Raw genomic sequence first — 13,024 nt, forward strand, 5'->3', positions numbered from 1 at the left:
CAAAAGCTTGTACTTTGAATTCTTCCCTCTGGTCTTCAATGTACAATCCTTGAAACAGTCCCTGGAACATTTAAGTATGTGTGTTTAGAAGCTATTGAAAGACTTGACTTCAGAGCTGTCTTGAAAATTAGAAGACCCATGTTTTACCAGGAAGGATAATGAAGTGCTTAACGTCCAAACTGGCCAGTGTCTCTCCAAAGGGAACTGTCTCTTTCTCAGATGAGCCACACAGTGATGTATATACATGTTCCTTCCCTCTCTCTATTTATATAATTATTACCATTGGATATGTGTACTAGAAACTGGCACCTCTAGGGTGTTATAAAAATTTTGTGTCAGCCTTTCTTTTATAGAAGGCTTTTATTTGCTTGGATCCTTGGATCCCTTGGCATTAATGTTCCTCTGGTCCCACTGAATATCCTCTTCTATTGTCTGGTTCTGTAAGTCCCAAGGTGAGCCTCACTTCCTTGTGATATATCCTTATATCCTGTTATTCATTAAACAGAGTTAAATAAAATAGTGATGTACTTAATGTTACTTCTCTCTTCCTGTTTTCTATGTATAAGATTGGCATATTTTTGTAAAGCTCTATTACCTTGGGTTACAACTACATTTAGACATTTAGGTTCAGACCGTTGGTAGAAAATGAACAAAGATATGATAAACTTTTATTTATAATTTATTACATTAATTCAATTTTTTAAACAGACTCATTAGGTTAGTTTTATTTTCTTTAGTATTCTAAACTAGGCATTCTTTAATTTTAATCGGGTAACAGTAGGGATGAAAATGATAGTTAACACTTTGCTCAAGTACTATGCTAAGAGGTAACATGTATATATCAATTCATTTTTGTCCTCTGTCAATCCTATTAAATAGAATTATTGGAGGTCATTATCATCCTCATTTTACAATTGACACTTAGAAGATTTAGGAACTTGCTCATCGTTTTTGAGCAATTGGGGTAACCAGTATTTGAAACTAACCATATCTATGTACTATATTTTTCTTTGTTTTTTATTTACATAATTAATATATCATAAAATTCACCTTTTAAAGTGTACAATTCAGTTTTTAGTGTATTCATGAGTTTGTGCAACCGTTGTCACTTTCTATTCTAGAACTTTTTCATCACCCCCAAAAGATAGAGCCATTAGCAATCACTCCCAATTTCTCCCTCCTCCCAGCCCTGGCGAATCTCCTTTCCATCTATATACATTTGCCTATTCTGAACTGGCTTTCATTTAGATAATGTTTTCAAAGTTTATCCATGTTTTAGCATGAATCAGTAATAATCACCCTCTTTTTTTTTTTTTCAGACAGAGTCTTGCTCTGTCACCTAGCCTGGAGTGCAGTGGTATGATCTCAGATCACTGCAACCTCTGCCTCCCAGGTTCAAGGAATTCTCGTGTCTCAGCTTCCCAAGTTGCTAGGATTACAGGTGCCTACCACCACAGCTGGCTAATTTTTGTATTTTTTTTCCTTATTTATTTATTTTTATTGCATTTTAGGTTTTGGGGTACACTTGAAGAACTTGCAAGATTGTTCCATAGGTACACACGTGGCAGTGTGATTTGCTGCCTTCCTCCCCATCACCTATATCTGGCATTTCTCCCCATGCTCTCTCTCCCCAACTCCCCACCCCCTGCTGTCCCTCCCCTATTTCCCCCTGACAGACCCCAGTGTGTGATGCTCCCCTCCTTGTGTCCATGTGTTCTCATTGTTCAACACCCGCCTATGAGTGAGAACATGCGGTGTTTGATTTTCTGTTCTTGTGTCAGTTTGTCCATGTCCCTACAAAGGACACAAGTCATCATTTTTTGATGGCTGCATAGTATTCCATGGTGTATATGTGCCACATTTTCCCTGTACAGTCTGTCATCGGTGGGCATTTGGGTTGGTTCCAGGTCTTTGCTATTGTAAACAGTGCTGCAATGAACATTCATGTGCACGTGTCCTTATAGTAGAACGATTTATAATCCTTTGGATATATACCCAGTAATGGGATTGCTGGGTCAAATGGAATTTCTATGTCTAGGTCCTTGAGGAATCGCCACACTGTCTTCCACAATGGTTGAACTAATTTACACTCCCACCAACGGTGTAAAAGTATTCCTATTTCTCCACATCCTTTCCAGCATCTGTTGTCTCCAGATTTTTTAATGATCACCATTCTAACTGGCGTGAGGTGGTATCTCAATGTAGTTTTGATTTGCATTTCTCTAATGACCTAATGACCAGTGATGATGAGCATTTTTTCGTATGTTTGTTGGCCTCATGTATGTCTTCTTTTGTAAAGTGTCTGTTCATATCCTTCGCCCACTTTTGAATGGGCTTGTTTGTTTTTTTCTTGTAAATCTGTTTTAGTCCTTTGTAGATTCTGGATATCAGCCCTTAGTCAGATGGGTAGACTGCAAAAATTTTTTCCCATTCTGTTGGTCGCCGATTCACTCTAGTGACTGTTTCCTTTGCTGTGCAGAAGCTGTGGAGTTTGATTAGGTCCCATTTGTCTATTTTGGCTTTTGTTGCCAATGCTTTTGGTGTTTTGGTCCTGAAGTGCTTGCCTACACCTATGTCCTGAATGGTTTTGCAGAGATTTTCTTCTAGGGCTTTTATGGTGTTAGGTCTTAAGTCTTTAATTCATCTGGAGTTAATTTTAGTGTAAGGTGTCAGGAAGGGATCCAGTTTCTGCTTTCTGTACATGGCTAGCCTGTTTTTCCAACACCATTTATTAAACAGGGAATCCTTTCCCCATTGCTAGTTTTTGTCAGGTTTGTCAAAGATTGGATGGTTGTAGATGTGTTGTGTTGCCTCCAAGGCCTCTGTTGTGTTCCATTGGTCTATATGTCTGTTTTGGTACCAGTGCCATGCTGTTTTGATTACTGTGGCCTTGTAGTATAGTTTGAAGTCCAGTAGTGTGATGCCTCCAGCTTTGTTCTTTTTGCTTAGAATCGACTTGGCTATGCGGGCTCTCTTTTGGTTCCATATGAAGTTTAAGGTGGTTTTTTCCAGTTCTGTGAAGAAGGTCTTTGGTAGCGTTGAATCTGTAAATTACTTTGGGCAGTATGGCCATTTTCACGAGACTGATTCTTCCTCACCATGAACATGGAATGTTTCTCCATCTGTTTGTGTCCTCTCTTATTTCGTTGAGCAGTGGTTTGTAGTTCTCCTTGAAGAGGTCCTTTACGTTCCTTGTTAGTTGTATTCCTAGGTATTTTATCCTCTTTGTAGCCATTGTGAATGGCAGTTTGTTCTTGATTTGGCTCTCTTTAAGTCTGTTATTGGTGTATAGTAATGCTTGTGATTTTTGCACATTGATTTTGTATCCTGAGACTTTGCCGAAGTTGCTTATCGGTTTCAGGAGATTTTGGGCTGAGATGATGGGGTTTTCTAGATATACAATCATGTCGTCTGCAAATAGAGACAATTTAACTTCCTCCTTTCCTATTTGAATACCCTTTATTTCTTTTTCTTGCCTCATTGCTCGGCTAGAACTTCCAGTACTATATTGAACAGGAGTGCTGAGAGAGGGCATCCTTGTCTAGTGCCAGATTTGAAAGGGAATGCTTCCAGTTTTTGCTCATTCAGTGTGATATTGGCTGTTGGTTTGTCGTAAATGGCTTTTATTATTTTGAGATACGTTCCATCAATACCTAATTTATTGAGGCTTTTTAGCATAAAGGGCTATTGAATTTTGTGGAAGGCCTTCTCTGCATCAGTTGAGATAATCATGTTGTTTTTGTCTTTGGTTCTGTTTATGTGGTGAATTATGCTTATAGACTTGCATATGTTGAACCAGCCTTGCATCCCCAGGATGAATCCAACTTGATCATGGTGGATAAGCTTTTTGATGTGCTTTTGCAATCGGTTTGCCAGTATTTTATTGAAGATTTTTGCATCTATGTTCATCATGGATATTGGTCTGTAGTTTTCTTTTTTTGTTGAGTCTCTGCCGGATTTTGGTATCAGGATGATGTTGGTCTCATAACATGATTTGGGAAGGATTCCGTCTTTTTGGATTGTTTGGAATGGTTTCAGAAGGAATCGTACCAGGTCCTCTTTGTGTGTCTGGTAGAATTCAGCTGTGAACCCATCTGGGCCTGGGCTGGGCTTTTTTTGGGTGGTAGGCTCTTGATTGCTGCCTCGACTTCAGACCTTGTTATTGGTCTGTTCAGGGTTTTGACTTCTTCCTGGTTTAGGCTTGGGAGGATGCAAGTGTCCAGGAATTTATCCATTTCTTCCAGGTTTACTAGTTTATGTGCATAGAGTTTTTTGTAATAATCTCTGATGATGGTTTGTATTTCTGTGGAATCTTTGGTGATATCCCATTTATCATTTTTTTAAATTTATTTATTTTTATATTTTTAGAAAGAAAAAAAAGAATGAGGAAGAGGAAGAAAGGAAGAGAAAGAGAGAGAGAGAGAATGGGAGTATTGCTTTCTTGCCCAGGCTAGAATGCAGTTTAGTGATGGGTATTGAAAACCCCTTTTATACTAATAATTATACTTTATGATGTAGACAGGAAGGAATAAGGCAAGAAAATAACAAACAAGCAGCCAACCAATATTTCATTTAAACCTATGAAATGCTATGCGATTACTGAGGAGTGAATTACTTCCAATTATGTATTCACTTTTGGAATAGGTGTGAGGTGGTAATGTATGTTTTGTGTATTTGAAGTGGAGAGTTCTGTAAATGTTTATTAAGTTTACTTGTTCCGGGTCTGAGTTCAAGTCCTGGATGTCCTTGTTAATTTTCTGTCTCGTTGATCTGTAGAATCGTTAGCTCTTCTTGTTACATTGATCCTTTTACCATTATGTAATGTCCTTTGCCTCTTTTGATCTTTGTTGCTTTAAAGTCTACTTTATCAGAGGCGAGAATTGCATCTCCTGCTTTTTGTTTATTTGTTTATTTTTACTCTCTGTTTGGTTGGTAAATCTTCCTCCTTCTCTTTGTTTTGAGTCTTTGTGTATCGTAGCATGTGAGATGGGTCTGGATGCAGCATACCGATGGGTTTTGGCTTTTTATCCAATTAGAATATATATAAGTTTAATACTGGCATTTGATGTTAGCTGGCTGTTTTGCCCGCTAGTTAGTGTAAATTTTTCATTGTGTTAGTGTTCTTTGCTTTTTGATACATTTTTGGAAAGGCTGATATTGATTATTCCTTTATATGTATAGTGCTTCTTTCAGAAGCTCTTGTAAAGCAGGCCTGGTGGTGGTGAAGTCTCTAAGTACTTGTTTGCTCGCAAAAGATTTAATTTTTCCTTTGCTTATAAAGCTTAGTTTGGCTGGATATGAAATTCTGGGTTGAAAGTTCTTTTCTTTAAGGATGTTAAATATTTATCATTTTTTATTGCATCTTTTTTTTATTCTCTCTTTTCTTTTTTATTAATCTGGCTAGTGGTCTATTTTGTTGATCTTTTCGAAAAAGCAGCTCCTGGATTTATTGATTTTTTTGAAGGGTTTCTTTGTGTCTCTATCTCCTTCAGTTCTGCTCTGATCTTAGTTATTTCTTGTCTTCTGCTAGGTTTTGAGTTTTTCTGATCTTGCTCCTCTAGCTCTTTCAATTTTGACGATAAGGTATCGATTTTAGATCTCTCCTTACTTCTCATGTGGGCATTTATTGCTATATATTTTCCTCTAGAGACTGCTTTAAATGTGTCCCAGAGATTCTGGTATGTTGTGTCTTCGTTCTCGTTGGTTTCGAAGAACATCTTTATTTCTGCCTTCATTTCATTGTTTATCCAGTCAACATTCAAGAGCCAGTTGTTGAGTTTGCATGAAGCTGTGAGGTTCTGAGTTAGTTTCTGAATTCTGAGTTCTAACTTGATTGCACTGTGGTCTGAGAGAGTGTTTGTTATGATTTCTGTTCTTTTGCATTTGCTGAGGAGTGATTTACTTTCGATTATGTGGTCAGTTTTAGAGTAGATACAATGTGGTGCTGAGAAGAATGTATATTCTGTGGATTTGGGGTGGAGAGTTCTGTAAATGTCTATTAGGTTTGCTTGGTCCAGGTCTGAGTTCTAGTCCCGGATATCCTTGTTAACTTTCTGTCTCATTGATCTGTCTAATGTTGACAATGGGGTGTTAAAGTCTCCCACTATTATTGTGTGGGAGTCTGTGTCTCTTTGTAAGTCGTTAAGAACTTGCCTTATGTATCTTGGTTCTCCTGTGTTGGGTGTGTATATATTTAGGATCGTTAGCTCTCCTTGTTGCATTGCTCCTTTTACCATTATGTAATGTCCTTCTTTGTCTCTTTTGATCTTTGTTGGTTTAAAGTCTATTTTATCAGAGACGAGAATTGCAACTCCTGCTTTTATTTGCTCTCCATTTGCTTGGTAAATTTTCTTCCATCCCATTATTTTGAGCCTTTGTGTATCCTTGCATGTGAGATGGGTTTCCTGGATACAGCACACCGATGGGTTTTGGCTTTTTATCCAATTTGCCAGTCTGTGTCTTTTGATTGGGGCATTTAGCCCATTTACATTTAGGGTTAATATTGTTATGTGTGAATTTGATCCTGCCATTTTGATGCTAGCTGGCTGTTTTGCCTGTTAGTTGATGCAGTTTCTTCATTGTGTTGATGCTCTTTACCGTTTGGTATGTTTTTGGAGTGGCTGGTACTGGTTGTTCCTTTCTATGTTTAGTGCCTCTTTCAGGAGCTCTTGTAAAGCAGGCCTGGTGGTGATGAAATCTCTGAGTACTTGCTTGTTTGCAAAGGATTTCATTTTTCCTTCACTTATGAAGCTTAGTTTGGCTTGGTATAAAATTCTGGGTTGAAAGTTCTTTCCTTTAAGGATGTTGAATATTGGCCCTGACTCTCTTCTGGCTTGTAGGGTTTCTGCTGAGAGATCTGCTGTGAGTCTGATGGGCTTCCCTTTGTGGGTAAGCTGACCTTTCTCTCTGGCTGCCCTTAGCATTTTCTCCTTCATTTCAACCCTGGTGAATCTGACGATTATGTGCCTTGGGGTTGCTCTTCTTGAGGAAAACCTTTATGGTGTTCTCTGTATTTCCTGGACTTGAATATTGGCCTGCCTTGCTAGGTTGGGGAAGTTTTCCTGGATAATATCCTGAAGAGTATTTTCCAGCTTGGATTCATTCTCTCCGTCACATTCAGGTGCACCTATCAAATGTAGATTAGGTCTTTTCACATAGTCCCATATTTCTTGGAGACTTTGTTCATTCCTTTTTGCCCTTTTTTCTCTAATCTTGCCTTCTCGTTTTATTTCTTTGAGTTGATCTTCGACCTCTGATATCCTTTCTTCTGCTTGGTCAATTCAGCTGATGAAACTTGTGTATGCTTCGCAAAGTTCTCGTGTTGTTTTTCAGCTCCATCAATTCACTTATATTCCTCTCTAAGTTGTTTATTCTCATTAGCATTTCATCAAATCTTTTTTCAATGTTGTTAGTTTCTTTGCATTGGGTTAGAACATGTTCTTTTAGCTCACAGAAGTTTCTTATTACCCACCTTCTGAAGCCTGATTCTGTCAATTCATCACACTCATTCTCCATTCAGCCTTGTTCCCTTGCTGGTGAGGAGTTGTGATCCCTTGTAGGAGGAGAGGCATTCTGGTTTCGGGTGTTTTCATCCTTTTTGCGCTAGTTTCTTCCCATCTTTGTAGATTTACCTACCTGTCATCTTTGTAGGTGTTGACTTTCTGATTGAGTCTGTGAGTGGACGTCCAGTTTGTTGATGATGAAGTTATTTCTTTCTGTTTCTTAGTTTTCCTTCTAGCAGTCTGGCCCCTCTGCTGTAGGACTGCTGAGGTCCACTCCAGGCCCTGCTTGCCTGGGGCTCACCTGCAGCGGGTGTACAACAGTACGGGTTGCTGCCAGTTTCTTCTTCTACTGTCTTTGTCCCAGAAGGATACCCGCCAGATGTCAGTCTGAGCTATCCTTTATGAGGTGACTCTTTGGATATACAGGGATCAGGGAGCTGCTTGAGGAGACAATCTGTCCTTTATAGGAGCTCAAGTGCTGAGCTGTGAGCTCCGTTGTTCATTCAGAGCTGCTGGGCAGGTACGTTTAAGTCTTCTGCAGCAGAACTTATAGACTCCCCCGCCCCGGCTTTTTTTTTTTTTCCCCAGGTGCTCTGTCCCAGGGAGTTAGGGATTTATTTATGAATTTCTGTTGTGATGCTGCCTTTTTTCAGGGCTACCCTGCCCAGCGAGGAGGCAGCTTAGAGTGTCACTGTCTGCCTGCAGAGGCTTTGCTCAGCTGCTGTGGCCTCCGCCCAGTTGCCGTGTGAATTTCCCTGCAGTCCTGTTTATACGGGTGTAGTTAGAACTGCCTGAGCAATGGTGGCCCACCTCTATAATGGCGGACTCTCTGTAGTGGCGGGTTGCCTCGGCAATGGCAGGCTGCCTCAGCAATGGCAAACTACGTCCGTAGTGGTGGACTGCCTTGGTAATGGTGGACGCCCCTCCCCCAGAGAACTGGATTGTCCTGGGTTCAGCTGTGCTTGCTGTGAAACTCCCAATCCAGAGTGTTTCCGATTGCTGTTTTTTTGTGGGGGTGAGACCAGCCGAGCCTGATCACCTGGCTCCCTGCCTCAGAGCCTTTTTTGTTGTTGTTGTTGTTGTTGAATGGTCGACTGTCTCCCAGGTGTTCCAGTCACCTGTTGAAAAGGTGCTGGGATCTGTGTGATTTCCTGTGCGGCGACCCACTGCACCGGCTGAAACAGCGGCGTTGGTATTTGTGGTGCTTTTTTGCCCGGGAATCTCCTGGCCTGGCTCCCTGTTTCAGTCCCCTTTTTAATCAGATGAACGGGTGACTCTGCCTTCATGGAGCTCCAATCGCCTGCTAAAACGGCACCTGGACCCGTGTATTTTATATGGAGAACCGCCATGCTGGGGCACCGCAGAACAGCCGCACCGGCTGCGCCGGTGAAAACAGCTGCGCTGGTGACCCGTGGGGCTCCTCCACCTGGGAATCTCCTGGTCTGTGGGCAGTAAAAATCTGTCTGGAAATGTGGCGTCCACTCACCCTCCGCGCTTTCACTGGGAGCTGCAATCCTGAGCTGCTCCTAATCGGCCATCTTGGATCTCTCCATATCTGTGTACTTAACCACCATACCATAAACTGCCCCCCCAACCTTTTAACTATTCTTTGTGAAACCAAGGTTAAGATTTTGAATTATTTTGGCAAGAGTGGAGGTTTCAACGGAGATTGCCTAAAGTCGAGTTCAATAACAATGAGAAACAAAGTAACAACTTTTAAAGTGCTCTAAATCTTTAATACTATTTTTGTGACTTACATCAACCTTTCTTGTAGATAAAATGTATTTTAAAAATGAAGTTATATAGGTTCAGTTAATGTGCAGAGACTACCTTTGACCACAGCTCCAAATTTTAATCTGTCCTTGAATGTAGCCTTAAGTATATTCTTTCAATCTAAGGAATATGCTGTTATTCCCTATATTGTCTTTCAGTCTTAGCTCTATTCTGTGATCTAGGAGTTATTTAATTTCAATATCAAAAAGGCAAGGAGCCAGATGGGGTAGCACTTTTTTTGCATGGCTCAGCTTGCTTTCAGGGGCTTGCTTACTCCTTGGTTTCTTCCTTACTCTCCTCATCTATGTCACAGAAGAGTCATTCATACTTGCTTGGTTCACTTTTATATCTACCCATTATAAATGCTTATTTGGGTATCCACATGTGCATGAGGCAGCTGGGAACTGTGAAAAGAACATAGAGATTTGCAGTCAAAATTCAGTTCAGTTACTTTGTTAGCCTTGTATTTTGAGCAAATGACTTTGGAGGATCACTTTCTTGATCTGCATAAGGAAATATGAATAGTAAAATTCAACCTCATACATTGTAGTATTAAATGGGGCAAGTTATATAGCATTTATATAGTGCCTTGTTGTTAGTTCTCTTCACTTTACTAAATCTAGACTACTAAAATCTCTGGTGGTTTCCTACTTTCTGTAATTTTGTATTTCTTTCTTCTTGTTCTTGTTAGCAGCACACAATTAATATGCTTTTTTTTTTTTTTGAGACAGAGTTTCACTCTTGTTGTCTAGGCTGGCATGCAATGGCATGATCTCAGCTTACTGCAACCTCCACCTCGTGGGTCCAAGCAATTCCCCTGCTTCAGCCTCCTGAGTAGCTGGGTTTACAGGTGCCTTCCACCATGCCTGGCTAGTTTTTTGTATTTTTAGTAGAGACGGGGTTCCACCATGTTGGCCAGGCTGGTCTTGAACTCCTGACGTCAGGTGATCCACCAACCTTGGCCTCCCAAAGTGTGGGGATTACAGGTGTGAGCCACTGCGCCTGGCCTAATATGCTATTTTAGTACCTCTTGTTTTGGCCATTTAACTCTAAAAATTATTTAAGGTTTAAGCCTTAAATTTCTTTTCTATCCCCTTCATGCCCCCTCTACCTTTGGAGACCTAGTTGCCTATCTCTGTGTGAATGATTATCACCTCTGTTTTTATACCCTAATATATATCTAATTTATTTTACATGAAGTTTTCTTGTGAACATTGTCATCACCCCAAATTCAACTTGCCTATAGCGAAATAACTCATATTTTTCCTAAAATTAGACTGACTTGTACAGTTCCTGAGTTTTTATGAGAGATATTAATATTTTTCTGGTTTCTTGGTCATCTTCATTCTTTCTTTGTTGCTGATTAAACATTGGGAAGATAAACTAATCTTGATTTCTTTTTCTCCTGGTTCTTCCCATTTTCAGTTAGCAATGAAGATCTGCTGGTTTCTTAAATAAATACTTCTCATACTTTTCATTTTACATTTTCTTTTGTATTACCTGCTCTAATAGTTCTATATTTTGAAACTTTGACATAATGAATTTTTTTTGACGTCAAGATTGTAATAAAAATTTTTCTTTATTTCTGTGTTTGAAAACTGTAGAAAAAAAGCTACTATAAATACACACTCACAAGCATCTATGTATTATATATGGTCATGCCACATATTTCAGTCAATGACAGACTGCATATATGATGGTAGTCCTATAAGATTAAAATACTGTATTTTTACTGTACCCTTCCTATGTTTAGATACACAAATACTTACCATTGTGTTACAGTTGCCCACAGTATTTAGAACAGTAGTATGCTGATAGTTTTCTAGCCTGGAAGCAGTAGGCTACACCATCTAGGTTTGTGTAAGTCACTTTGTGATATTTGTACAACAACAAAATTGTCTAACAGCACATTTCTCAGAACATATCCGCGTCATTAAGTGATGGATGACTGTATATTATATATGCATATATTTACGTATATGTATGTGTATGTATATATGTGTATACATATAAGCTGTGCTTCAGAAAAGTTTCCTGTAGGAGTGAGGTAATTGAAAACCAAGAACTTTGTGCTATGGGAAAGCAGGGCTTCTTAGTACCATTATCATTTGAGTTGGGTAAATCTTTGTTATGGTGGGAGGTGTGTTTCCTGCATATTGTAAGATGTTATGTAGCATCCATCCCTGGTCTCTATTCACTAAATATTAGTGAATATTTAGTGAATAGAGGCCTTCCCAACACAAGTTATGACAGCAAAAAATGTTTTCAGACATTGTCAAATGTCCCTTGGTGGGTATAAAATCTCTACCAGTTTAAAAATACTGGTGTAGAGAAACCTATTTGGGCAGTTGATGTAGATGTAGAATGTTCATTTCCACACTCTGCTGACTTCCTAAGAGTGTTTATTACTACGCAATGAAAAATTGATGAAAGAGGATAGAAGAATTCATGTTTATTTGCATTTTTAGACTTCATCCTGAGAAGATATGACCGAAATAATCTTTTTAGGAAAATAAAGATACCTAAAAATGATATATATTTTTACGTGTGGGTGTACTGTGAATTTGATGAAAAGTTATACATGTTTAGATATTAATGTCACCAATAATGGTTTCTAATTTCCTTTTTAGTAAGGACTTGTGACCTGATGAAAGATTAGGAACTTTTTTTTTTGAGCAGTTAACCTCTACTTCACTGCCAATTTATAGTCTCCACTACTTTTGTTTCAAGAAATTTGAGGACTTATGCTTGTTGGTAACTGATCACAGTTATAGTTCTTTGATGCTCTCATTTTTCTTCTAAACATTTGTGAGTTTCTAGAAAATATTTCTGTTTTCTTTTTCCTTCTTACTCTTTCTTGCCCATAGTGCACCTCTCTACCTTAAAAAAAATACCTGAGCTTCTCAAGAATAATACCATGGTTCAAATTCTCCAATGTTCATAAGGAGCAAACTTCTGAGTAACAGAGCACTTCTAGACATACTGTCTATAATATTTATATAGACAGATTTCTAAGCCCTCAGGATGATTTAGAGTCTTCTGAGAGTTGACCCAACAAGGTATGACCTATATATGAATTCAGAAGGTTTGAGATTATGATCTTAAGTAACTAGTATAACTGCTTAGTATTCATCTTTATAAAAATGAGGGGTTATTTTTAGCAGATGAAGTTTGAAATTAATGCCTCATTTTTTTCATTTCTTGATAGGTGGGTCATTCTAATCTGGGCATTAATGAGTCTTTTTCATTTTTATTGCCTTCATTTGTTCCACATAAGCCAACAAGAGAGTCGGAATATCACTCTTCAGACCTCAGAATGTTGAGGATGTCTCCTGACACTGTGCCAAAGACTCCTAAACATTTAGCAGGTATGTAGAAAAAGGAGATAGTAAATGTTCCCCTTATGACTACCTTGTGAAAAATTAGACCTTGTTAGGTCTAATTTTTTATTTTTTAATATCTGTAATAATAATGCTTCAGATTAGATGTGTTTATAAATCCTGTCTTAGTCTCCTCAGACTGCTATTACAAAAATACCTTAATACCTTAAGTGTGGCTTATAAACAGCTGAAATTTGTTTCTTGCAGTTCTAGAGGCTGGGAATTCCAAGATCAAGTGCTGGCAAAATCAGTGTCTTGTGAGGGCCTGTTTGTCAGATATGACACGTTCCTCTGTGTCCTCTCATGGTGGAAGGGGAAAGGGATCTCTCTGGAGTCATTTTTGTAATGGGCACTAATCCCAAACATGAG

At 38.9% G+C, this 13,024-nt stretch overlaps 1 protein-coding gene across 13 annotated transcripts in view; it reads left to right on the top strand.

The window, feature by feature from the left end:
- ALMS1 (ALMS1 centrosome and basal body associated protein) overlaps window positions 1-13,024 on the top strand; it is a 246,366-nt gene that overhangs the window by 46,583 nt on the left and 186,759 nt on the right. For 12 of the 13 annotated variants that reach the window (XR_010337974.1, XR_010337975.1, XR_010337976.1 and 9 more), the window contains one exon: window positions 12,553-12,643. The exons of the other annotated variant lie outside the window; for it this stretch is intronic. Coding sequence is in view for 7 of the 12 variants with exons in the window: in XM_064364240.1 (XP_064220310.1) it covers window positions 12,553-12,643 (91 nt within the window). In the remaining 5 variants the exon portion in view is untranslated. The remainder of the gene's footprint in view (window positions 1-12,552; window positions 12,644-13,024) is intronic. 13 annotated transcript variants of the gene reach the window in all.

Source organism: Aotus nancymaae, unplaced genomic scaffold (genome assembly GCF_030222135.1).
Source record: "Aotus nancymaae isolate 86718 unplaced genomic scaffold, 86718_ANA_hifiasm-v0.15.2.pri h1tg000057l, whole genome shotgun sequence".
Classification (NCBI taxonomy): domain Eukaryota; kingdom Metazoa; phylum Chordata; class Mammalia; order Primates; family Aotidae; genus Aotus; species Aotus nancymaae.